The 26,144-nt window shown below is 48.8% G+C and overlaps 4 protein-coding genes across 10 annotated transcripts in view; 2 read left to right on the forward strand and 2 right to left on the reverse strand.

The window, feature by feature from the left end:
- Positions 1–11,574: 11,574 nt before the first annotated feature.
- Positions 11,575–13,708, reverse strand: LOC125954610 (serine protease 53-like). Its single transcript, XM_049685064.1, has 4 exons — positions 13,546–13,708; positions 13,320–13,472; positions 12,379–13,252; positions 11,575–12,307 (listed from the first exon to the last, which is right to left on the reverse strand). The coding sequence occupies exons 1-4, from the start codon at positions 13,625–13,627 to the stop codon at positions 11,731–11,733; spliced, it is 1,686 nt and encodes a 561-aa protein (XP_049541021.1). The 5' UTR covers positions 13,628–13,708; the 3' UTR covers positions 11,575–11,730.
- Positions 13,709–14,246: 538 nt separating this feature from the next.
- Positions 14,247–18,705, forward strand: LOC125954603 (steroidogenic acute regulatory protein-like). Of its 6 annotated transcripts, none has more exons than XM_049685048.1 (12): positions 14,280–14,492; positions 14,558–14,862; positions 15,267–15,464; positions 15,551–15,720; positions 15,785–15,943; positions 16,018–16,071; positions 16,133–16,262; positions 16,322–16,470; positions 16,774–17,031; positions 17,095–17,603; positions 17,677–17,800; positions 17,868–18,705. In XM_049685048.1, the coding sequence occupies exons 3-12, from the start codon at positions 15,326–15,328 to the stop codon at positions 17,961–17,963; spliced, it is 1,788 nt and encodes a 595-aa protein (XP_049541005.1). In that variant the 5' UTR covers positions 14,280–14,492; positions 14,558–14,862; positions 15,267–15,325; the 3' UTR covers positions 17,964–18,705. The 6 variants fall into 6 exon arrangements, with proteins under 6 accessions (XP_049541008.1, XP_049541005.1, XP_049541004.1 ...); XM_049685050.1 differs by having other exon boundaries at positions 14,314–14,363; XM_049685051.1 differs by lacking the exon at positions 14,558–14,862 and having other exon boundaries at positions 14,247–14,363.
- Positions 18,640–19,384, reverse strand: LOC125954676 (SIFamide-related peptide). Its single transcript, XM_049685157.1, has 2 exons — positions 19,123–19,384; positions 18,640–19,044 (listed from the first exon to the last, which is right to left on the reverse strand). Exons 1-2 carry the CDS (start codon positions 19,259–19,261, stop codon positions 18,953–18,955), a joined length of 231 nt encoding a protein of 76 aa, XP_049541114.1. The 5' UTR covers positions 19,262–19,384; the 3' UTR covers positions 18,640–18,952.
- A 2,177-nt stretch (positions 19,385–21,561) lies between these two features.
- The window catches only part of LOC125954606 (protein I'm not dead yet), a 9,076-nt gene continuing 4,493 nt past the window's right edge, over positions 21,562–26,144 (forward strand). Inside the window, exon 1 of one of the 2 annotated variants that reach the window (XM_049685055.1) lies at positions 21,562–21,843. The gene's annotated coding sequence lies outside the window, so the exon portion shown is untranslated. The remainder of the gene's footprint in view (positions 21,844–26,144) is intronic. The other variant, XM_049685054.1, reaches the window with a different exon arrangement.

Raw genomic sequence — 26,144 nt, forward strand, 5'->3', positions numbered from 1 at the left:
ATTTGCGACAATTGTGGCCAGGGCATGGGGCATCACGACGAGATGATGCTGCGGTAGCAGAAAATTGCAGCAAGCCATGGGTTGCGATGGCGACGCCGCGACGATGACGACGACGACGGCTGACACGAGATCTTTGCTCCGCTTGCTGGCTCGGCGAAGGTTCCGAACCGATTTGAATGCAAAATAAGTGGAAAAACTAAGTATCGCCAGGCGGCCGTTTTGACGGACGGACATCGCTTTTTGCTCCAGTTGGTCTTCTCTCCGCTCCGGTCCGCAATAGAACGCAATGGCCACCACCGTAAACAAATGAACGCAGCTAACACACAACACGTGGGCTGACGAGGTCGTAGCCCGAGACGGTGCTACTGGTGGTGGTGGTGGAAAGTTGAAGGAAAAACACGAAACGCCACGAAACAGAAAATATGAGAAGCACTGACAGGGGAGTGAAGTGGAAATTGCTGCCTAATTATCGATAACAATTATCATCCGAAGCACCATACGGAAGGTCCGAAGGTTCGCGGTGGTGCAGCTTAGTGGTGGTCGCTGTGCCCGGCTCCGGAGATGCTCTTCAGCATGGCGTCGGCCGTCTCCCGGGCCGGACCGGGCTCTAATTGCTGATAACGGAAATTGGAAATGGGACCGATAGATGGCGGGCTCGATGGTTGTCATTTGAATATTAAGCTGCTGCTGCTGCTCACCACCAGGTACAACGGTAAAGCGAAGATGGCGGAACATCATCCTTGGACTCAGGCCCCTAGAAGGAGGTGAGCGTTCGTTTTCGTTTCGACGGCGATCGTCTGACGGCGATCGAACGATGGTTGAGAGTCGCGTTCGCGGACATACTGCTGCCCCGTGCTGTCCCGTACTGCGGCGTGGTAATTGGCCGTCGGTTGGCCCCCTTGTCCTCTACACCAGCTCCCTCTTGCTCCTTCCGCAATTAGAGATCGACGTCCGGAGGATGTCGAGGACGCGCGACGCCGCTCGACGTTGCGATCGATCGCGTCGGTTCGATGTCAATCCGAGTCATTCCGTTCCGTTCCATTCCGAAACCGGCGGCAGCTGTCCCTCAAACAAACCCACCTCGGATACCTGGCTCGGAAGCAAGAACAAGGGGTGAGACACCTTTTTCGCGTCTCGCTCGCCGCTTAACCGGAAAACCCCGAGGGCAATTCTCGAGATCTCTCGAGCGCGGTGGCAACGACGACGGCGTCGCTCAGGTTTTTCGGGAGCCGGACCAAGCCGGAATGGGCCTCCGGGGCCGCCCGAGATCGTTAGACAAACGACGAACCGGGCTTTGAACAAAACAGGGCGCTGGACGGGGGTCCGGATGGTTTGACGGACGGACGAAGCTACTGCAGTATCCCCCCCATTCCCTCCTTGCGATGATAAATCCCCTCGCGATCGCCGCGCTTTTCGGGTGTTTCCACGAAACGAAACGCAAAAAAAAAGAATCGAATTCAACTCCTTGATGACGCGACGGCGGGGACGCGACTTTTCTCGCTCGTAATCCCGGGGTCCTCTCTCTCTCCCTCCCTCCCTTAATTGCGGGATTCATTCATCATCATAAGAGACCGAGACACACCGAGCCCCTATCCAATGCCCGGCGGGCTTTTCTCCGCGGACTGGACCCCGCGAATGGACGCGCGCACGAGCCTCGGTCGCAGAGGAGAGGAGCGGGAGTTCCTCGGAAGACGGACGACGCTGAATGATGATTCAAACCCCGGCCGGCCACACCCCGGCCGTCCGTGCGGTCCGGGCAAATGTCCGGTTGCGCGCGTTCCTTCAAAAAGCATCGCGAATCCGTTTTGTCCGCGAAATTTATCGAATTCGGAAATATAAAACACTTCTAATTGATACCTCGGGCTCGGGATAGGTGCGTGCTCGCGCTGTTTGTGGGGGCCTGTCTGAGACTGAGGGTCCGTTTCGGGGGTTCACTCTATTTGATTAACGCCCCGTCCCGGATGCTCGGTTTCGTCGAATTCGTGTCGCAGTCGCGACGACTGCCGTCTTAGAGACGTCCCACGAAATCACGTTTTAATCATCGGGAGCAACGCGCAGTGCGTTGCGGCGGCCATCAAGAACACTTTCGAGACTGATACGACCGATACTACTCGGCGTTGCACCGCTACGCCGTTTATGGTTGCAACTAATGCTTCCTTTTTTTATCCTAATGATTTTAAACATAGCTCCTGGCTCCATACACACACACTCTCGCCGAATTAAAGATCGTAAACGACGCGTTTTGTTGCCTCAATGTTGCCTCGATAGAGAGCCGTTCTTTTGATTATTTGACATTCGAGACATTTCAGACTGGACATTGGAGGTGCATTCGAAAGCGTCGTGAGCCCGCCAATTACGCCATGATCCTCGACGCCTGCCTCGAAGCCTTCCAAAATTTGCCAAACCAGTGCCGGTGGGCATGTAACTCGCCAGACAGACACACGGAGAGAGAAAAAAGGAGAGCGAGGCTCGAGAACACAATTTGTTGTTTCTAATTACGATCCGGAAAAAAAATCCGGCATGGACAGCGAGACGGCCATTTGCCCGTCGGCAGATCGCTGCGATCGTCGTCGTGCCGGGGTTTCCGGTCCGTCAGTCGCCAGTGTCCTGGAGCCTCGATCTGTCTCGATCTTGGCTTAAAACCGTACCTTCCGACGGTAATACGCGTGTCTTCCGTGTCGAGTGTGTAACACTGGAAGCTACCGAGCGCGGTGACGAGGACATCGCACGCACTCCCGAGTTGCTGGGATCCCCGCACTCCTCTCTGAGTAAACGTCTGAGTTTTCACTTTTCACCGCGCATACTGCGTTGTGTTGCGTTGCGTTGCGTTTTGTTTCGTAAAAATTAAATGTTAATTTGCAAATTATACGATACCTTCCCTGCTGCTCGCTCACAAGACAAAGCTGATGATGATGATGATGATGATGATGATGATGAGGATGACGGTGGTGATGGTGGTGATTATTGGTGGTGTTGTTGTTCGTGTGCTTGTCGTGTCGTCCGGGTATCAGTTCGGTGCGCGCTTATCACGGCATCGCGATCGAGAACTGTCGAGGAGGAGAGAAGTCGAACCGAAGACCAGAGGCTGAGGGACGGAAGGTGATGAGCTTTCACTGTCGAGGCCTTCGAGCGACAAAATTCTCCGGGACAAAAGACCTCCGGTCGTCCGGTGGCTCCGGTGTCGGACAAGAGCCGAGCCGAGATGCCGATCGGGCGCATTGACAGGTTCGAGCGCACTCGATTGATGATGATGATGAACGCGCTGCTGGAGCATAATTAACATTCTCGTTCTGTCCGGCATTCTGTCTCCTTTCGCACTCACTCACTCGCGAGCAGTGATCCTTAATCGATCCAAGATTTCGTCGATCGCACAGCGGCCGATGACAAATTGCATAGAGCACACGCGCGTGTGTGTGTGTGTGGTATTATCATCCATCATCAGGGGAAATCGGTGATCATCGGAGCTAAAATCGCCTGGATTCGGATAGAGACATCTTCTTCAGGTGTGTGACATTGTGTGACGGGTACAAGAATGGAGACCAGACACTCACAATAATACCACCACCACCACTACTGCCAGCAGTGACGTGTCATGTGCATCACTCCAACCAGCTGACATACTTCCCCACTTGCGGTTGGCTTTTCCTTGTTTTGGATTTGCTTTCCTCCCTGACAGAAAATTTAGAGTCGCAATCCAAGGAAAGGGGACCACCTCCCCGGGGGAGAGCAAACAAATGGAACATCACCGGTGCAGGGTCAGGGAGCCACAAACAAGCAACGCCACCCTACGGCAACCTTTTGCGGTTTTTCCTGCCAAAGCAAAGGGTCCTTCGCGTTCGCGTCATGCTGGAAGTTCGGTTGGTTGTTGTTGGTGGGCCGCTTTGCATATGGTTCGGCTCGCAGCAGGCCATAATTAGAGCGGGTTGGCAGGCGAAACGACCCCCTCTCTAACGATTGTTTGCGGCCATTTCTTTTTTTGTTATTTTTGCGCTATCGAGGAGGAGAATGTTTTCTAGAGTTGGTGTAACATTTGTGTAGCGCAGGATCACCTTCGATATCGAGATAGGACACACTTGGACTTTAGGAAGTTGAGCAATGAAATCCTCAAACTATCGTCCATGTGAGTGGCCGAGAAACAACGAATAAACAATAGATTTGATTTGAACAACTTAAGGGGGACTTTGGTTTTTTCGGGTCAAAAAAGGGGTTATTTTTGACGATTTTTAGTGAAGAAACCATTCAACTTTAATTTTTCAATTAAATCTTATATTGTACTACAAATTTTCAAGAATATTTGGTTGCATTTTGTGGAAGATTTGCTAAAAAGCACGCTCATGGCATCCAATCTAGAAAGGCAAGTTTGCAAAAATGTATTTTTTGCGGTGGCCTTCGTAGCCACGTGCTGGTTCATCAGAAATATTCAAATGAATATTCTTTTGTTAGATTATAAGTTTATCCAGGTATCCCCGTCGAATTTTTATAGAATTTTGCCATTTTTCGATTTTTGACAGATTTTTTAAGCTGAAAAAGTGATGCTTTTTTTCGATGTTGCCTCAAAAAACGAGCTTTACATAGTTATTAAAAAAAGTATTAACAATTTTAAAAAAAAACTTGACGGGGCTACCTGGAAAATAGTGTACAGATTATGTGTTTAAAATTTCAAATCAATCGGCTCAGTGGTTTTTTTGGTAGTTGTAGCGAGATGCATTGAGCCTTGTATGAAACTCTGTTTAAAAAAAAATCAATATCTTTGTCAGCTGTGCTTCTGTCGATCCCAAAATTTCACACAATACTCTTGAAAGGATAAGCACTCATAAACAAATGTAAAAAGTAAATAAGAAGAATTTAAATAAAATACCAAAGCTCCCCCTTAAATGCAAAATAAAGAGTATCTTCAAGGGAGGTTGTCGCCATGTCTGGCTATTCTTTTCCATTTCACGCCTTTTAATCATCACTTCTGGACGATCCTGTACTTCTTCTAGATACTCCATACTTTATTCTAGTGTTTACATATCACAAACAAAAGAGCAAATGTTAAAATACTTGCGCCATGATGGCCCTCCTCTTCAAACTAACTCGGTCCCTAGGCCTTGAGGGATCCTCGGTGATCAACCGATCCCGTCTCACGGACAATGGCGCGGTCCTCGCTCGACGTACTTAACCTCAACACTCCAATCTGACACGGCACGGTTCGATCGTTATCTGGAGCAGCCCTCGACGTGTGTTCCTTCGTTTGGGTCTCGATGTTCGATGACGCTTTTCATCAAACCGCAAACCCGATGTGCCTGCAGCGTCTCGACCTTGCGATCCGTCTCAACTCAAGATCCTGCTCCAAGATGCAAGCCCGGTTCGCGATGCTCCGGATCATTGGAGCAACGACGCAATATGGTTTCTCGCTCAACACCGAAAAACATGTCCGATCGAGAAGATCGAAATGAAGAAGACAAAGAAAAAGCCAGCTGTAAGGTTGTACGTTGCACGTTGAACATCCTGACTACTCGCGAGAACGCACTTGAACAACGTACGAGGCCAGTTGTGAGGTGTAGATGTGTATGTATTTGGTTCGAACACTTCTCGTGCTGGCGGCCATTACGCGTGGTAGGCTTGGGTGGTTAGTTCGAGCACCAACACCGATCGACACCTTCTCTCGACCAGCGGTCATCGCGGGTGGACCAGACGCGGGCAGCTGCAGTTGCGGTCCAACAACTGCATCGAGCTATGTACCTTTGAACTCACCACCATCACCACCACCAGCTCCACTGGTTCTGCACACCGCGCCCAAGCTTGCACCAACAGAACGCTCGACGCAACGCCAATCCGACGACGACGACGACGACGACGGACAGAAACCGAGCGACCGCCGGACCACAAACCACCCAATGCTCACCGAACCCAGCGCCGCGCCGCAGTCGATACTGAGGCAAAAGTGAAGCTCAGAAATGAAATTATAAAGGAAATTGGTATAAATTATAGAAAATTACCCTCGGCTGGTCTGGCGTCCTCCGCGCGTGGTCCGCGCTGGCCACAGAACAAACTGACCACAAACCAACTCTCCGGTGCCGCGTGTTTCTCTCCTAGACGGCTTTTTGGCGCGCTCGTCGTTAACCGGTTGGAGGGCGTTTCGTTCTCCATCTTTTCTGACCATCACAAGGACTCCACCAAGCCGACCAGCCAGCCAGCCAGCCAGCCAGCCAGCATGCCAGCGTGCGGTTAAGCCGTCGGCAGCAGCGCAAACACCGACGCGCGATCGACGCGACAATTGAGAAGATCTCGTCGAGAAGTTTCTGTTGATATCGCGCGCGCGATCGTCTACAACAAGGCGTTGAATTGTCTGCCCCATCAACCTGTGACTAAAGACAATCGGCAGAAGGAATAAAGTGATCGAATCACTAACGATCGCTCTATTTCAAATGATTCGGCTTCATTGCATCGACCTCATACTGGTCCACGATCTTGTTCGATCGTTTAGCAGGATTTCCGCAAACCGGCGAACAATTAGCGCTCCCGATACCGATTTGCAGCTTTCGGAGCATTATTACGTTGATGATGCAAAGCGTTCTTCGCTTCCTGCAATATTGTATGTTGCGCTGGATCCGGCTGCGGCCAGTGGCCAGGTTCAGTGACCAGCAGCGAACAGTCGAAGCTCCGATTCTGTAGCGATTAACGCACAACGCCCAACACGCGGTTCTCGATGCTAAACCACGCAGCATAGCACAGTCGGTTGATGATTGCGAATCGTTTATCTGCCGGGCAACCGGGGGCAGATCTCGAATCTCCCCGAAAATCCCTCCTGCATCGATTACTTCACTGCAAAAAGCTCCCGGTCCCGGTCCGATCGTCTTCCGTTCCCACGGTTTAAGGCAGCCGCGGACGCTGATAACGGACCGTGGACTGCGCTGAATGGTAGCATTTGGTTTGGTTCGGATGTGGTTTACTTTCGCGCTGTACAGACGAATCACGGCAGCTGCGCTGGCTGCCAGCAGCGTGGTCGATAATTTGGCGCTTCCTTCGCTTCGATTGCCAAAGAATCGATCAGCAGCCGCGCGTGTTGTGTTCCGGGCGTATCCGGGCGTGTGTCCGGTGGGGGCCACCATCGCACGCTACGCCCCGAAATTGATGTGTTTAGCGGGGATAAACCATCCAATTATGTACGGCGCTGGCGCTGAATCTGAATGATTAAAAGATCGCAGCCACATCCACTCCAACGCCATCATGCGTAATCATGCAAAGCATGGGGACCTAGCGGGCCGTTCGAGCCAGAATTTGGCAGGTGAAATTGGATGCACCTCGCTCTTCCTTCGCATTGCTCCGATCGAAAGAAAAGTGAAAACAGGAACTAGCCCATTAGCGTCGTTTGCGCCTTCCGCGACTGCCATGTATGATTTCGTCGTCATCGTCATGGTCACGGCTCTCCAGGTCGAGGAAGGCGCTGGCGAAAAATCTAATTTACTGCCGCAAACTGCCGCGGCTCCACCAAAATCATGTCGAGTGATGATGCTTTGATTAAACTTGAGGTAATCATCGACTTTCGGTTCCCAGACTCGAGACACAGGCGACGAACCCGTGTTTGCCACCCGTTTGTCGATGAATAACAATATCATGATCGGGAAGCTGTAGTCCAGTGTCCTAGTTTGGGTGCCAGGAACACATCGTCGTGGTACACCCGAAATGGGCTTCCCCGAACAAGTAGGTCCAATCAAATGGTCGATACGGTGTACCGGTCCGGTGGTATGACCAGTCCATCCTATTGGCCCAAGACGAGCAGAAGAGCAAGAACCGGACCGCTGCAGAACCGTGAATAAGCATTAATCGATTGGTTGAAATCAAAACATATGCTTAGTGGAAATAAGTGGCCTCATTATATGCTAATTTCATCGAGGCCAACATTCTCGATGGACGATCCCGGTGCCAGCCGGTGGACGACGGTGGCAAGCACCCAGTGCCCGCCTTGTATCTGGTGGAGCTCATTGGAAAATGCTTTTCATTATGAGAAGATTAAGAAAATCTCATTTTCGGCCGCGAAACCGCGTGGTGAACGCGAACCTACATTAGATCAACCGTTACGCGCCATCCCTTTCCATGTCCGATGCACACTTAAGTTATTAGATCGTCTTCTCGAAGGAACAAACCCCGGTTTTGCCCCGGTTCGATGTCGATTTGAGGTTCATCAGACGCGACACTCTTCGTCTGATAACCGCACCAAATAGTAGCGTGCCCCTCCGGTAACCTTGAAAAGCTCAGCTACAATGTGTCTGGCACAGTCCCGTTAGCGCCCGAAAAAAGGGAAAAAAGGGCCACAAAAACTGGAGCATATCATCGCCATCCTCGGTCGGTAGCATCCGCGGACTGCTTCTCGCGAACCCGCCACAGCGCCGGCGATCCTCAAGCTTCGTGGCCATCGGTGGCCGTTGTATTCGCATTATTAAATTATCGTACCCAGCGCATTGAGCGAGCGAGTGAGGATCATGCCGATGATGACTAACCAGTCATTAATCTTCATTAATAACATCCTTGCGCGCCTCGTTGTGCCGTTGGAGCCTTCAACTCGCAGTAGTGTCATTCGGAGCGAAAGGAGGGAGGCTCTTCACTTGCTTCTGGAGGAGGCTTTCGGAGGCGCCCACCGAGAGAATCCCGCCAAAGTCCTGGCTGGCTGGCTGGTTGGCTGGTTGCGTCGCAAATCATATGTCGGTGGGCGCGGATCGCGAGCATCGCAGTGAGCGGCGACCGGCGACCAGCGGCGGCTTCCAATGAATGGACGCTCGGAGCGATGTGTCCTTCCCGAAACCAAACGACACAACGACGAAGAGGCAAGCAAGGCTGGCAAGGCCAACAAACATGGCAGAAGCACCAGCAGCAGCCGCTAGTGGGACGGAGCGAATGTCGGACGATGCAAATCCCCCGAAAAAAAAAAGTTGCGAGGGACAGAAACCGCGACGCTGCGTAAAGGTAGCTGCTGCTCGACAAAACATGCAACCGACCGGCCGGGAGAAGGGGATGTTCACCGAAACACCGCAAGAACACAAACCAGAAACCCAAAAACCAAAAACCAAAAAAAAAACCCGCGGGAACGCCTCATGTTTCAAGGAATCCGCAGATCGGATCGGATCGTATGCCCTCAGGGGGAGGAGTGTGATCGCGAGCGCCCAGTCCCGGCCGCTGTCCACTGTGTTGTCTGTGTGTGCATCCTTCGAATTTTCTGTCTGCGATGCGTGCAGTAGTCGCGGGACGGGGGGCCGTTCGAGGGAGTCCGAAATTAGCATTTCAAATCAAACTCTGGCACAAGGAGACGCCAACGGTTTCTTGAACTCAGGTGTAGGTTGTCCTTGCCGTTCCTTCACCGTCGTCACCGTTGGGCCTGAAGGAAGGTGGGGATGATATCGGGACCAACCAGCCAGCCAGCCAGCCAGCATGTTCCGTCCACCCTTCCGAGTCGGTTGCTGTTGCCGAAAGTTTGCATCCCCTGGGCTCCCTTATGATACCCCTTCCAACGTACGTCGATGACTTCTGTACATGTTTCTGCTTTCTGCTTTTATTCCTTTCGAGAGCACCTTCGCACACACACACACACATCATTTGCACCTAGCTACCGCTGCTGCTGCTGCTGCTGCTGCTCTGTGGTTCGTCAGAGATGATATCATGGCCGGAGGTTGTCCGAGGATGTTCGCGTTAGCCAAACAATGGGGCCGATGCGATCAGGGTGCGGGAGACGGTGGGCGGTAGGAAAACCAGAAGCAGATTACAATCGCAGCAGTGTGTTTGCCTCGAAGGGGAAACGATGCTTGTTTTGGCTTTTTAACTTTAATTTGGGCCTTTTTTCACCTAAAGTTGTCGTGGGAAGGACAGCAGCCGACTTGAACCGAACCGAAGGATGAGCTGGAGCTGGAGCAGGGGACTTGGAGAGACATTCCGCGATGGGCATGATCATCATGCAGATTACCATATGTATGTCGTGGCACATCCCCCGCCCTTCCAGCCAACAACATCGGTCCAAACGGATGCATCGAGCACGATCACGACGAAAATACAGTAGCTCGCATTTAAATGGCAGAACTAATTGCACCTGAACGTATAATCGAAAACCGAAGGGCAGGAAACGATGTGCTTGTTGCAACGTGTCCGATGGGGTGGAAAGGTTTCCCTCAAACCGTAAGGAAGCAGGACTCCAGAGCGTTCTTGGCGCGTAGAGCAGGATTCTCTTTTGCAATTCTTGTGCCGTAGAATGTTCCTAGAATTGAAAGCGCACATCGCAGCATGGTCAATATGTTCTCTATGTATCGATTTAATTTTAATCCCAAAGATGAAACCCGACCAAAGATGTTATCGATGCCGTTCTGAGTGTTACCTAATTATCGAAAAGATATTTGAATGTCCTTAACGAACAACTAAGCAATTAATAAGCATCAAGGATTTGTAAAGGAGACAACAAGCATATCCTTTTTTACATACAGTATGAAAAAAAAGTTTATCCACCCCTGCAAGTAGTTTACATTTTGGCTATTTTCTCCGAACATCTTTGTCAAAAAATTAAAAATCGCATATCAAGAGATTAGTTTTTTCATTCTTCTTCATTTTGCTTCTTAGCTGCATAACTCCATTAATTTTGGCGACAAAGCCATCGATAGGGTCTCAAAAGATGCAGCCGAGGTATAAGAAATCAAGTGCATTGTTGAAATGGGGAGAAAAAAATATTACATTATTATTTTGAAGTGAAAACTCTTTATGTACTTCATACAAGCTAACAATAGGCTTCAGATACGCATTCTAAAAGGCTGCAGAATCAATTGTTGAATATATTTAAAAACGAACATTTTGGTATGGCATACACATTCCTCGATCACATTTCAAGCTAGAAATGTGGTCGATTTTGAAGAGTCAATTCAATTAACATGGAACCACAGAAGCAACCTATTACTGCAAGAAATTGTTACTGAATGGAAAGAACAAATGTACCAGAAATATCTGCTATTGTGGTAGAATTAATGTAAAGATGATAGGATTGTTTTATTGCAAACGATGGAGGTGATGTGTAATATTAAACTAGATAAACATCTAGGAGTGGATAAACTTTTTTGGCGTGGTTTTCGTACCTTACTCGACTGTATTTGTAATATCTTTTTAGTGGGTTATTTATCAAAAAATAAAAAGCAAAATGAAGAAAAATCTAATCTATTGAGATGCGATTTTTTTTTTTACAAAGATGTTCGGAGAAAATAGCCAAAATGTAAACTTCTTGCAGGGGTGAATAAACTTTTTTTTTCATACTGTATGCAAGAACGGAAAGGAAGTAATGAACGCAGATAAAATTGATTACAGATTATTATTTACATGCATTCGATTTCAGCACGAAGCGAAGTCGTATTTATCACGCTCCTGCTTTGAATTCTAACAGCATTACTTTTTTTCCTGGTGTTTCCTTCAAGACCTATTAGTACTAAATCGATTAGTATTAAATCGATTGGATTTCGCTTACTTCTCTTAAAACTCACACTTTGGCAGAGTTCGTAACGTTTGAATTTGAAGTTCACATAAATAGTTACAAAAGAACCTACACCGAAGATTGTAAAAAGTAAAAGAGAAAAACACTAGCAATATTTTATTGTGGCAAACAGGTAACAATGCTCGTATCATATGGACAAATACGAACGAAAGACATCGCAAGATATTGATTTTAACAAATCAGTTCTTAGATCTGCTCTGTCGGAGATGCTGTCGGTTATCTCGCGGTATCTTCTAGTCGTTAGCCGGGAAATCCTTAACCGCATCATAGATCCACGAGGCGTTGTACCCGGTGGTAACGAAGGTTTCGCAACCATTGGAGCAGCTCTCGGGATAGTTAAACATCAATAAACCGGCCAGGAAAACGCGCGTCGTTTGGTCCGATAACTTGGCGTACTGTAGCACTGAGCCGGCGTTGTAGTTATCGCACACCTTCTCCCGATCAGTATTGAACACACCATAGAGGCTGTCCGATACATCGGGCAGCTCCATACCCTTACCATCGTAGTGTGCTCCACATTCGGCGGCCGAAACGGTATTGATCGAGTCACGTGACAGAGTCGGGAAGAGATGCTGATTCCGCATCCATCCGGTTAGCGTGAGGTTGGTGGGCAGGAATTCGGTCACACTTGGCAGGCAGATCGGTTTAATGGTTGGCTTGGTGATGTCAGCATCGTACTTGAGTTGAATCAACGCCAGATTGTTACCGTAGTGGATTTCGTTGAAGTTGGGATTAGGAATGATCCGCTCGGCGAGGATCGATTGACCGGTGGTGGCCGAATCCTTGGTTGACGCCCCAAGCCGTACGATTCTAGCAAGAAAACACAGAGAGCAAACATTAGAGTACTACGAACGTCGTCGTCCTGCAGGTGAGCTACTTACAGTGTGTACTGTGGAGGAATGCCAACCAGGCAATGGCTTATCGTTAACACGAACCGCTTGTGTATCAGTACACCACCGCAGACATACATGCTTGTCTCATGCTGTAATTCCAGCAACACATTCCAAGGATACTGAAAGGATACAGCATTCCCCGAATCGGTAGCCAACGTCTCGTTCTGGTACGTGCCACAGTTTAGATCCCTTAACAAGTTCTTGTAGGTCTGTTTCTGGGCATTCTGATTATCGTCGATCCACTTGGTGTAGTTTGCGACAGCGGTGAATCCAACGATGCCGTTCAGATCACATTCGGTCACATCCGTGGAGTTATGCGCAGCCACACTTGCAATGCCCCAGAGATACCAACGATCTGCTTTGAAAACGGATAATCCACCGCCATGATCGCTGAAGCAAACGGTGGATCTGTTTCTGCGACTCTCCGGAGCGCGCGCACAAAACACCGCATAGTTGTAGAGCAGAAAGTGATTATGCTCGAAGAGTTGCTCCCGACAACTATCGGCGTCCAGTTCTCCGACCTCGCCACACTTTAAACTCGAGCCCGTCTTCCCGTTCTCGGTCATTCCCCAACCGGTTGCATAGCCTTTTTTGTCCAACTGCTCCTGTACGGTGGCGCTGCCATCCGCTTCATCACGTGGCAAACAGATGGGAAGGACCTTCTTGTTCGGATCGAACAATATGTCACCATCCGTAAGCAACAGGGCAATATCGTTGTTGTAGGTGCCCTGCAAGTACCCGGGATGCGGAATTATCTGCGACACCTTGTAGCTGTACTCTCCCTCCAAGCTGCGCTGATCTTTCAGTCCCGCTATGAGCCGATAACGCGCCGGATGCGATGTATCATTCAGACAATGTGCGGCTAAAAGTACAAACGATTATCAGCCCTTGCTTTTGATACTTTTTGATACACGCCGGTTTTTACATACCGGTTACTACCATGCTTTCGGACACGATCGTGCCAATGCATAGGAAGTGGTGGTCGGAGGATCCATGGTTGTAGGTTATCGTCACATGCCAAGGAAACACACCCTCTCCGGCCTCGGTAATTCCCAGCGTGTTCTTAAGATCTCTTCCACACTCTGTCGATGACCGAAAAAGAGGCAATTTTAGGTGAGTTAGTCAAAATGCGCTATAATCCACGTACTAACTTACTGGTAGGTGTCGCGACGCTGCGATCCGTCAGTACGGTCAGCAGCAGCATTAACATCAGAGGAAGTCGCCTGTAAATCCCCATACTGATAACCTTTTCCTCACCGACCGGGGACCGTGAAAGATTGGGTTTCCCGTTCTCTACGAGTGCTCAGATGCTTATGCTGGACGAGGTCTGCCGAGAGACGATCTAGTCAAGACAAACTGAACGATGTTCGAGCGATCGCCGGAGATTATACGACGAGATAATCAGCTACGATGAGACTACGATTCGGATCCTGCCGACACGTGGTAGGACCACGGGGGAATACTGATAGCGAAGATGCAGTTCTCTCTACCCCCTCACCTACAGCACGGTTTCGGATTTAAACTTTTTTTTGTAGAGTCAAAAAATTAACTGCCAATTCAAAAAAACTGCCCGTCGTCACAAAACGGAACATTTTCGTACTATGAAAAATCTTCCGAAAATCATAAAAACGGAACGGCGTTGGACCCCCAAACCCGCGAGTACAAACACACAATTCGCTCCATTTCGCCCCATTTCGCCTCGTGGTAAATTTCGTTTTTATCGTTTTCCCTCGTTGTAAATTTCGTTTTACAGAGAAAAGTATCGTTTTTATCGTTTTAACAATATTACTTTTATCGTTTTACATAGAAAAATATTGTTTTACGGAGAAAAGTATCGTTTTTATTGTTTTACAAAGTTCTTCTTGTTCTTGTTCTTGTTCTTGTTCTTGTTCTTATTCTTCTACGAAAGTGGGAAATTTTTAGCTTTTTTGAACAATTTTGGTGAATTTCGTGATTTTTGTGATAAGATAAAGGTGATAAGCGCTAGTTAGAGTCTTTTGCAAGTCCCGTTGAGCTTCTCGTTGGAAAATTAAACCTTCCCGACCATAAAAACCACGCAAACTGCGTAAAAACTCAGTTTAGTGTAAAGTGGGAATTTCCAAGTTAGTGCAATATTGCGTTTGTAAAATAGTAAATCCCCGACTATTCTCCTCTCGATACATGCCAGAACCTTCTTCAGCTCGGAAAGATGAAAATCGCCTACCAAATTTGCAAGTGTCTGCTATCTTTCGTGCTCCTGCTGGTTTTTATTCTGTTCAGCTTCGCCGCCCGCGTTCTATTCGTTTAAGAAGGACACGGCTGGGTGTCCTTCCGGATGTCCGGAACAGCTTCCGGCGCAGCTTAATCTTCGTCTTTGTTCGAAACAAAGGAATCACCACGGCCTTATCGCTAATCGGACGTTGCCACCGTTCCGGGTCGATTCCGGGTCACGATTCCAGGCAATTTGCGCGACGAAATGGTTTAAATTTGGCGGTAAATTCCAGGTTCTAGGATACTAGCTGTTTTGCACCCTGTTTAAGGTTGATTAGAGCATCCGTGTGTCCTTATTTCGTCTCAATGTTCACTTTAAGCCACCATGTACATTGTGACTACAGGGACGTGTTATGTACTACGACTCTACTCCGTATCGCTCGCTTGATTGCAGGTGGAGGGTCAGAGCTTATTAGCCTTCGAGGACATCTCCGCATGCAGCTTCACCAGATCGCTGGACTCCACTTTGTGCGTTGATGTTTGCTTGTTTCTTGCTGGAGCATAAATGTTGGACTCATCATTCATGATATCAGTTTCTTACGCATTCCTAAATGTGTCGCACTTGTGATAACCGAACAAAGTTGGGCCGATGACTCATCCGTAACTCTTTCACTGCTTGATTACAGCTCACGGACTCATGCGAACCAGTCGCTGAAAATCGGGAATGCTTCAGTGCTGAACTAGAATGTCCGAAGAACATGCCATCAGGACCGCCGTCCATACGATCTATCGCCAGCAGCAGGACCAACAGCATCCACCAGGCCTGCTGATGTATCGCGGGCTGCCGGGATACGGCAGCGGGCCTCCCCAATCCACGCTTGCCAGTGAGTAAAATGCCGTCCTCTCTAATCGGGCCATTTAGTCTATTCACAAAGTATGCCTACTCCATTTTCTGCTTTCGTTTTTGCAGTGTCCCGGTCACAATCGCAATCTTTTAATCGCATGTATAATCTGTTGAGCGAGGATCTCCTCGCTGGCTACATGGAGCAGGGTCGCATGTCCGTCGTGCGGAGGTTTTTCTGTCTCTTCGTTACATTCGATCTCGTGTTCATCTCCTTGCTGTGGATCATCTGTGTTGTGGTAAGCTTCTGTACTGTTATACCTGAGAGCTGGATGTACTTAACTCGAGTGTGGTACTTTGCAGATCAAAGGACAAAACGTGCTCAGCGCACTGGAAGCTCAGGTTGTTCACTACACTGTCCAGTCCTCGCTGTTCGATGTCGTTGCGGTGGCCTTTATTAGATTTATTGTGCTAATCCTATGCTATGGACTCTTGGGCATAAGCCACTGGGTAGTGATAGCGGTAAGCAATGCCGGTGCTCCGAGCATTTGCAGAAAAATAGTTCTAAACGCCTTGCTCGCATCGTACCATTTCAGTTATCAACAACCAGTTCCTGCGGTCTTCTCATTTGCAAAGTTATTCTTTACGATGTAAGTAAGACCCGGGATCATATGTTATTTAGTTTATCAACAATTTAACCTCGCTCCCCAGTGGACCGCCACGTCTCAGCCGGTGTTTGAAGTGCTGCTGATAGTCGTATCGTTTGTGCTGGCATGGAGTGAAGCCTGGTTTTTGGATTGTCGCGTCATACCACAGGAACGATATATAAGCAACTATTTGAGTAAGTACTTGTAGCGTCTCAGTGATACCATAATACACTAACACAATTCTCCCTTGCAGCTGCAACAGGTCCCACCTCGGTCGACGCTAATACGCCACTGTTACAACCATATATGACCATTGCAGCCGGAGGGGAAAGTGTAGGAAACTTTTATTCACCATTCGAATCGGCCCACAACAGTGATGAAGATGACGACGAAGATGCCCAGGTATGCGCAAGCCTTCTCATTAGCATTTTGAAGGACAATGTACCCAACTGAGCGATTATCCGATTCGTGTCTTAACACGATCAACCGAATAATCCATTGTCGTTGAAACTGTTTATCGATTCAAGCGATACAGCGTCACGACAGGGTACATCGGTAGTAAAGAAAATAAGATGTACATGTAATTTCAATATCAATTCCCGGCCCGTCTTCTCGGATAGCTCTACTCGTCTGTTCGCATAAAAAGCCGCCCAGTGTGTGCGATCTGATTCATTGAGTCACTATCCTTTACTTCCAACGATGCAGGACGATCAGTACAAGCAGATGGGATTGGAATGCGTTCGCACGGCATACGACCTGCTCGAATCGGATAACTGGAAGTTAGAAAAGACGACCAACAAGGGCGACACGATCCACAGCTGCCAGGTGGATCAACTCGGTAAGGTGTACAAAGTGACCGGCATCATTGACTATCCGGCGGAGCGGTTGTTGAGGGAGCTATTCTACAAAATTGAGGACATGCCGAAATGGAACCATTCGATTATCGTATCTAAAATTATGCGAGTAAGCTTACATTCTATTGTAACTTCCAAAAGGGCGCAACCTAAGAATTTACATTCGTTTTAGAAAATTGACAGTCACACCGATGTTACCTACCAAAGTACCACTGGCGGAGGTGGAGGAGTGGTAAAGTGTCGTGAATTTGTTAATCTACGCTGTTGGCGGGTTTGCCGTGGTGGTCAGGTTTGTGAACCAACCTATGAAACGGATGAACGGAGCGAACAGGACTCGGAAGATGCTCAAAGCGGCACCGAGAGTAATGGCCATTATGAGAGCAGTGGTGATGTAGCCCCAGCAATTGGTTCCTCGAAAATGAGTCAATCGCATAGTGAATTGAAGCTGAAAAGAGCAACGGACGAGACAGCATTTAAGACGCTCAGTAAAAGCCTAGGGGCGCAGGATTTTGCGGCCGATGGCGCGAAAGAAGATGGTCTGCCAAGTGTCTTGTTAGAGGAGGAAGCTAGCGCAAGAGATAGACACAGTGATCTAAAATTCACCAAGGGAAGCAAGGTGTACGTTAGTGCGGCAACTAGTATTGACCATCCGGGTGTGGTGCTTACGACGAAATTCATTCGGTAAGTAACGTGGAACGGTATTTTCTAATAATTGTTGCACTAACTAAACTTTGTTTGTGATTTTTATTTCAAGTGGTGAAAATAAGATTTCCTGTTGGGCGATGCGTGAGCTGGATAACCAAAAGGATCGATGCATTTTCCAGTGGCTTCTGTGTCTGGATCTAAAGGGGTACATACCGCGATACGTTCTAGACACTGTACGTATGCTTTTATAGGGTACGATCCGCAGGCTTTTGTCTAATGTCTCTATTATATTCCTTTCAGGCCTACACAACGCTGATACAAGACTATATGAACTCATTGCGAAAGCATGTGGCCAAGCTGAGCCAACAAGCAATTGTGTCTCCAAACAATCAATAGTAACCGATGGCATTTATGATGCACTGAATCCTTTTTGTTGTAATATCTTTTTACCTATCTTCCGCCATGTCGATTTGTTAAACGTTATGCGTGTGGCGTGCATCTGACATTAATAGTGCGCCTTGAATCGGTCTTCTCTTTCCCTAAAGTATCTAGAACCGTATGTTATTACCGTGATACACATCGCGACCGAAGGTGCTTCATGGGATGAATTTTTCGTGTTCCAGCGACCGCGTTGTGCATCTTGGAACTGATTTTTTGTTTTAGTAAATTAAGGGTGCGCAAATTGATAGTGATAGCTAAGTTGCTGAATGGTGATTCCGTTGGTATTCCATCCTTCACCACGAAGAAAAGCGCCTGCCGGCCATTGTCGGAGACCAAACACTTCAGGCTCCTCATCTATTCTCACACACGGCCTCAAACCCGCCTAAATGCAAGTGAAAAGTCTGCAAATATTAGCCTTTATTTTCATAGACAGACACGGGCGAGAACAGCGTTCTGGGTTTTCGAACGTTCTTTTTTATATTCCTTATCGAACACGAACACTACAAACACAACACACCGAAACGCGTACTATATTGGTATAATTTTATTGTGATATAAATAAAAACATAATACACATTTCGTACAAGCTTTTACTGTTGTACTTGCTGCCAGTCAGATAAAAGTGGTGCTTGAAACAATAATCGAAACATCGTCTTAATTGTGTCATCTAGGCTAGCATGGCGGCACATCTTCATTCCAGGAATTTACAGAAACAAAGCTGTTCTATGATTCTACTGCTCGCTTAGCACAAAACATTTTATTCCGGAATAGAACGTTACATGGAAACTCCGCACCGTCCGCAGTGATATCGTTTCCGTTGCACCACAATGCATCGTCGGCCGAATGGAGTATAGCGACAGAAAACAATCTCAAGCACACACACACACCCGGCAATTTGGTTAGGTTTCACTGTGAAGAAGAGGGGAAGAGGGTCGCACGGTTGCTCACTTCTGCTCTTGTCCGGTGAACCAGCTCTGGCACGCTTCTGCGGCTATTTCGCACATGGTCGACAGGACCTTGGCGTTGCCTTCATAATCTGTAGTGCGGCGGTAAGGGAAGAAATGTGGGATCAAATGTGTTGCTCAGATCTATGTGGACCTTAATGTGGACTTACCAACTGAGTTTCCGCTGCGCTTGCCAAAGATGCTTCCGTTGAACGGTGGTTTCCGGTAGCCGGCCTCGACGTGGCCACTAAACGCCAGCACCACGAGCAGCACAACGATCAGACTTCCGAGCACTTTGTACGAAGACATGGTAGCGTGGTTTGGTTTTTAAATGTGTGATTTTAGATCGAACAAACTGGACTGGACTTCTTGGGTAAGTTCAGTGAGTGATTCGAGGAATTCGCTAGCGTTATCCTTGCAAGCTCGTTCAGATGACTGATGCCCAAACACCGGATCCGGATATCTTTTATACAAAAATGCCGTCGTATGGATCCCGGCCGGCAGCATCCCTGAGCTGCTAATAGAAATTCCCAAAACAATCCCGGTTAGGGCACGCGCCGTGTGTGTACAGCGCTGTACAGTGAACACAATTAGGACGTCTTTGGCGTGAGAATTTATTTAATTAATTACACGATCCGGAACATGTCCCTGCGAAAAGGATACACCATTGCAGGCTTGTGCGTGGGTTTGCGCGTAGATGCGGGCTGTCGGGTTCAGTTTAAGCGAGTATTTCATTTTCAACGCAAATTCCATTAGAAAAAGAACACTCTGGCATCATCCGGGCGCTTTAAACCGTCCGCCAGGTCGCAAATATTACGCGACAATGCGTTGAAGGTCAAAGTCATTGGATTTTTCAACGGCCAAACCGGAACCGGCAACGTGATAATCGACTAAAAACGCTTCTATCGGAAAAGCTACCTGATGGTGGGCCGCCGCGCGGAATCGATCGTAAGGACATTCGTAATGATGTTCGTGCCCTAACGCGCTGGTGCGATTACTTAATAATTGAGGCCACCGCGATGGTCACGCAATGACACGGGCGCCACGTGGGAGGTTGAGCTGCGTTGTCCATTCCAGGTGGAGGGCAAAGGAACTAAAGGGGAAACTAAAAGGGAAAGTCTTTTAAAGGCTTTAGCTTCTTGGTTCATAAAATAGTAACTCCTCAGCACCTCATCGCACGCACCCAGCAACAAACATAGTACGTTAAATCAATCAATATTGATCCGACCAAAAAAAAAACCACGCCAGCCCCTTCCGTGATGGGAGTCTCGTTTTTCTTATTAATATTAGAGCCCAGCCAGGTTTTCCAACCCACACGCCCACGCTGGACGATTGACGGGAGTCGGACAATGTGCGATAACGATTGCACGATATCAGCCACCACCTACCATCATCAATCAGCACAAGGTAGTAGTAGCCCTCAGAACACGGCCAGCAGCAGGCAGTCATTATTTATCGTTTGAATTGCCACATAAAAGCCGCACGACTGATAGCCATAATCCGGTGTCTTTGGTGCGTGCCACATACATCAGAGGGGATGAGGCGAGGGGACAAATGTATGGCATTATCATTAACGCGACATGCAACAGTTCGACTCGGAATGGTCGGTCGCTTTGAAATGTGGCTGATGAGACCGACCGGGAGTTTAGTTTTCCAACGGACCTTGTCCCGGTTGGAGTCGATTTTCCCCGGAAACAGGTGCATTCACGTGTGGCGTGGCGAGTCAAGGTCCTTCTATATTGAAGTAGATGCAAAGTGATGCAGTAGTAGTTTCACAATCGTCCGCAACTGTCCGGTCAATAGTGAAGGTGCGTGTGGTGTAGAGTATTTCACAATCCATGGCCGCGGCTACAACGGTGTCACGATACAGCGTGTCGTGTACCCGGGGGTTTGGCGGACACTCAGTCAGAGTAGTATTCGTTAGTAGCATGGAAGTAAAATCGAGAAACGTGGTATTGGAATAGGAAACGACATATTTTAATCAATAGCAGAATAATGGATGTCTATATCACGCGTGCATTGACCTTAATTGCCGATTAACATACGCAATCGAATGGTGACATTGCAGCATATTATGCTCGGTCGCCTGATGAGCCATTTTTATGCTCACCACGGACCACATGGTTTCAAAGAGCGCTTGCATCGGACTTTCCGCGTCTTTCATCATCCGCGTGGTTCATTTTTTTGTTTGTTTCAAAATGAACAAACCGGTGCGTGTGCGGGAAGATAGAAACGCACGATGGACGCGATCCATTGCGTTTTTTCTGCTCCTACTTTTGATGTAGAAAGTTGTAGAGATATTTAATTTTTATTCTTTCACCATTTGTTCTTTCGCTACTTTCGGAAGCTCTCTTGCTACATGTTTCATCTTTGCTTCTTGTTTTATGCTCGTATCATCAGAATAGGATACCAGATGCGAGCATCTCAAATCGGTTCAAATTTAAAACCACTTTAAACTAAAAAATAAAATGAACATGTTTTTCTCAAAAGGAATATCCGGAGTGTCTACAACGTGGAAACGAACCCATTGTGCCGCCATCTGCCGTTGAACCTCGTGGCGTACAAAAGCGGCCCCAAGGGGGCGACTGAACCGCTAAAAAGATCGCGGCTATCGACAGCTCCACACGCGCGCTCGTGTGTGGTGGAGCAAAGATCGAACCTTATCGTCCAACTACCGTTGGAACCGCACAGATAGCAAAGTGTCGCCGGCGAGGTTGGGTGCATCTGTGAGTGTGCTGCTAGACCCTGCTGTGGCTGCAGTTGCAAGCTGCAACTCGTGGTGCATTCGTGGCGCATTTCATTCGTAGCAGATCGAGCGGCGTGAACGATCGGTACGTGGTTCTTGACGATCTTGACGATCTTCTCGCTGGACGTGCGTACGGTGATTCGAAGTGCGTAAGCAGTCGTACGCAATTGAAATTCGCTTATCACTTTCTGACTTAGTAATGGGACGGAAAGGGTGACCAAAAAGCTATTTCCAATACTGTGCGTGTCGTGTTCTGCGAGTCGCTTTTGGTGCGTGGATAAGATCCGTTCTCTGTGCGCGTGTGTATTTGTAACTTACGAGTTGTTAACGGGCCGTTAATGGTTTGGTTAGCCCAACGTTATCGATAGAAGAAATGTGTCCACCAGAACTCCAGAGTGGGCGGTGATAGAGTTCTAGAATGCGATGTACGCACCGAAATTATCTGATCTCTCCGTAGCGGCCTGTCGTGTGGTTGCGATGAGTTTTAGAGAAGTGAATTTGGTCGAAACGAAATAGAAGGAAAAAGGGGCATATAAATAGCTGCATCATCTGGCAGAGAGAGGATATAAATATCTTCTGATCCGGATCCATTCCGTTTGCCCTGCTTCGGACCGGTATGGTTCGGCCGCTGTTTCAGTTTTCAATATAACGTGCGTCTTTCGTTTTGTCGAGTGATCGCAGACAGAAGAGCGTCCTACTAGTCTGGAACCAGCTCTGAAGAACGTCCAAGGAGAAAGGTGGAAGGAACGAAAGAACAAACCCGTAGACGAGAGGGATCGTGGTGTTCACAGGAGAAGCTAAAAGAGGCAACGAGAAGAGACCATTTATGCTGACGAACCAGAACAACATATAGGAGCGAGGTTAATGTCGGGGAATGCGCTCGTATTCCTGTTGTTCTCAGATGACTCCCGGGACAGGGCTCGATGTTCTGCTGTTGCAGCATATAATGGAAAAGACCCCCTCGTCTCGTGAAAGTACAGCGAACCCCACCATCATCGTACGATGCAATTAAAGTCGATTAACGAGGCCCTGCGCCAGCACTGCGGCCAGCAATCAAGCCAACGGTCCAACGGTCCAACGGTTGGCTGCACATTCTTCTGGGGCCCTCGAGAATCGTTCGCGAAGGGTCTGCCCAACGGTAGAATGAAGAGCATTTTGATGTTCCTGGTCCCTAGCGATCGCTTGTTGTTCCGCCATCGCACATCATCACACCGACAGGGCGGACAGGGCGTTATCAAAGCCAATGGCGTGAGGCGCACGGATGGTTCGACTGGCAATCGCGTAATTTTGATAGCCCCGGCCAGTGATCTTTGGCCGCAAAAGTTCACTTCGCGAACGATCCACCAGCTTGGCACCAGCAACAGCACGGAGCACCGACAGCTGGATGCTTGAATCGCGCAGCGCGATCGAGGTTTCGATCGAACCAACGAGGTGGTTCAATGAGTTGTGCTGGCCGTAGTTACATAAGAGTGCCGGGGATGTATGACGCTTTTGAAAAGCAGGAGGTGGGGGGGAGTGTAGGTGGTTAGTCAAACAACGGACGCACGAAATGTGAAACAGCTGCCATGTCGTGACGACGACAACGTAACGTTGTAACACTGCCTCTAATTAGATGATCATTTGGTGAACTCGATCTCCTCCGGCTTCGTGACATCGGCATCGCCTGTTCTAGCGGTCGACCCCCAGTTGATAAGAAAAGGTTTGCCGCTTCGTGCATCGTCTGGACCCACATTCGATGATTAACACCTCTGATTGGACCGGCTTCGGCCACTGCCACTGTTGATCTTCCGCATTACCGGCCGTGTTCTAAGTGCCAGGGACAAACATGATGCATGGCCGCATCGAGGAAGTTTGTCTATGATTGAGAATGCAGATCATGGTGTCCCGATCTTTTCGGGGGGTTCATTGTTTGAAAAACTTGTCCAAACCAGAACCGGCTTGAATGAGTATTTTGTCTAAAAATATACCTGAACTCGGGTTAGAAAAAGCAGGTAAATGGAACGCACGAGGGCACCTGTACAAACAGTCTACGCAGTTTGGAATGCTATCAGCATTGCGTGGCGTTATCTTGTTTTCAAGAAACATGGCTGTAGCCGTAGCATAGATGTGGTTCGTTTCGCGCTGAAACCATACCAGACCCAAGCGAAAGCATCGGTGCGGTGCGAAGCCGTAAGCGAGAAGGGTTCCATTTCTGATCTTGATTCATCGATACCACGGCGATGGCGCAGTGCATAAAAATATTGGTATTGGTGACCTGGACCTGGTGAAGTTGCAAAAAAAAAAAGGAACAGACAAGCGAAAACTCGATCGAACGAGGACGCGACCAAAAGGCGAGCCTCCGATCGTACATGCGCTTGATCACGTAGTGTCTGGCCACCACCACGCGGTATGGAGTCGAAAGCAGAAAGACAGTGAACGAACGGAACCGAGTTTGTGCATCTTACGGATAGGAGGGACGAGGTAAAAGGCTTGACCGGCCAGCAGAAGACAAACGAAGACGCAACAGAAACCGAGACTTACTCATCCACCTCATCATGTGCCCGGTCATTGTTTTCGGGCCCGGTGACTGGGACTTGATGCGTCGATGTCAACATCGTCACTGCGGGCTCGTCTTGTGTCAACAGGGAGCACGATAAGGCGCCGCCGGCGTCCTTCTTTCCCCCCTGCAGCGAACGGTGGAATCTGGTAAAAGATATCACCTCCCGTACCACACGTAAGGCTGACGCAATACGTAAGATGCAGACACCGGAGGAACGACAGCATCCGGCTGCACGTGACTATTGACGCAGCAACCCGAACCGGTGGAGTAACGCAGGGTAACGCTTTTCGTCTGACCGGCCTACTCTTCCGCGGCAGAGTCCTAAATTTAGACCCGAGAAACGATCCTCGCCGTTCAATATCGCACCGGATCGGATGCACAGAGCGTGTGCCACCACCTTGACCGGATTAGCGGTGGCAACCCTTGCCAAGGTGTGTCCGTCCGGAGCGACGGAGATGAGTGATGCTGTACCGGCTCAAGGTGTTTGCTGTCCGAACAGAGTGACGATGAGGACGATTGACCATCCGTCCATCCATCCTGGTACTGGTCCTGATACCGGTTTCAAGTGCGCAGAGTGCGGCGCCACATGGTGATTGCGTAAACGCGCGTTCTTTGTACGACCTTTGCCCACACACTCTCCTACACGCCGTCCAAAGTCTGGTGGAAGTGATTCGATTTCGGTTCGACACTTGCTCGACCGCCTCGACTGTGGCCACTGTCGCGGCTCGCACAAAATTGACGTCAATTAGTGTGTTGTCGTGGAGGAGGAGGCACATTAAGTGACGTTCGGTTCATCTCGGTTTCGTTCATAACTTAACGCCCGCTTCTAATGAGGGGAGGAGATGAGTAGCAGATATTTTTAGGCCCGTTGTGCACCAAATGATCAAACGACAATGGACCTTGGCCAAACCGGACCGGTAATCTGATCTGCGCGATTCGCACGAGAGTTGTTTTGGGTGGGTTTTCAGCTTCTAACTCCCGGGAATGCACTTTTTTATCGCGATTTCAAACCTGCGCAGCCGAAAAGCTGCAGGCAAGTGATAACATTCCACCGAATCGCTATCTTTGCACTCTCCCAAATCCGGATTAATCCGATTTCCGTTTTCATTAAACATGGGTGAGCTGCACCGGATTTTGCCTTCCTCCGGCGAGAGCTTACAACTGTCTCCCAACTGGGAATGGCAGGATAATCTGCTCTTTACCTTCCGTGATCCCTGTGCAAGCAAGGAACACACCCGCCACGAAGTATGATATTACTCTTGGAGTTTTCTCTCTTGTATCTTGTTTTTTTTCCTTTCTAATATTTACTGTTTTCTGAACTCTCCGAACCGGTCGCAGTTCGCATTAAAACCTGATAAGCCTTATCTCCTCATATCTTGCGCCCCAGGCGTGCGAGTGCGTGCCTGCGTTTACGCCCCACGTCTACATAAATCACGAACAGATTACGGGAACGAGCGGCACACGTTTGTTGCAAATCACGATCCTAAGGTTCAAACTCCAGCCACGATACAGGTCGCAGCTCAGCGAGGGACCTGCCAAAGCGTTCACTCTCCTCTTTTGGGGTTAGGCCGGTTTGGAATGGTCTTAACACCTGTTAAAGCGCGCGCGATACCGTATCGCGGCGCATTACTTTCGATTTCCCTCGGTAACTCTGGAACTTGTTCTTTGTGGTTGGAACCGAACCGGGATTCTTGCGCGCCCACGATCACACCCAAGGATTTCGTATTGCCATGCAAATCGTCCACCGTCGCAGGTGATCAGATGTGATCACCCCGGGTAGCCGCCGACACCTCTCATCGGAGGAACCGGTTATTGCAGATACACGCGCGAGCACGATCGCGCGCATCGCAACACTCTGCTCCTTGGCCTCGGCCCCGGCTGTGGCTGTGGCTGGTCAAGTTCAGTGT

The sequence above is a fragment of the Anopheles darlingi genome, chromosome 3, assembly GCF_943734745.1.
Source record: "Anopheles darlingi chromosome 3, idAnoDarlMG_H_01, whole genome shotgun sequence".
NCBI lineage: Eukaryota > Metazoa > Arthropoda > Insecta > Diptera > Culicidae > Anopheles > Anopheles darlingi.

Coding starts and splice junctions, on each gene's coding strand:
- LOC125954610 (XM_049685064.1), bottom strand. CDS start 13,627: ATGGGGATTTACAGGCGACTTCCTCTGATGTTAATGCTGCTGCTGACC. Junction 13,473..13,545: donor CAGCGTCGCGACACCTACCA/GTAAGTTAGTAC, acceptor GGTCATCGACAG/AGTGTGGAAGAGATCTTAAG. Junction 12,308..12,378: donor ATTCCTCCACAGTACACACT/GTAAGTAGCTCA, acceptor TTTTCTTGCTAG/AATCGTACGGCTTGGGGCGT.
- LOC125954603 (XM_049685051.1), top strand. CDS start 15,326: ATGTCCGAAGAACATGCCATCAGGACCGCCGTCCATACGATCTATCGC. Junction 15,465..15,550: donor TCCCCAATCCACGCTTGCCA/GTGAGTAAAATG, acceptor TCGTTTTTGCAG/TGTCCCGGTCACAATCGCAA. Junction 15,944..16,017: donor GCCACTGGGTAGTGATAGCG/GTAAGCAATGCC, acceptor GTACCATTTCAG/TTATCAACAACCAGTTCCTG.
- LOC125954676 (XM_049685157.1), bottom strand. CDS start 19,261: ATGTCTTCGTACAAAGTGCTCGGAAGTCTGATCGTTGTGCTGCTCGTG. Junction 19,045..19,122: donor GCGCAGCGGAAACTCAGTTG/GTAAGTCCACAT, acceptor GCCGCACTACAG/ATTATGAAGGCAACGCCAAG.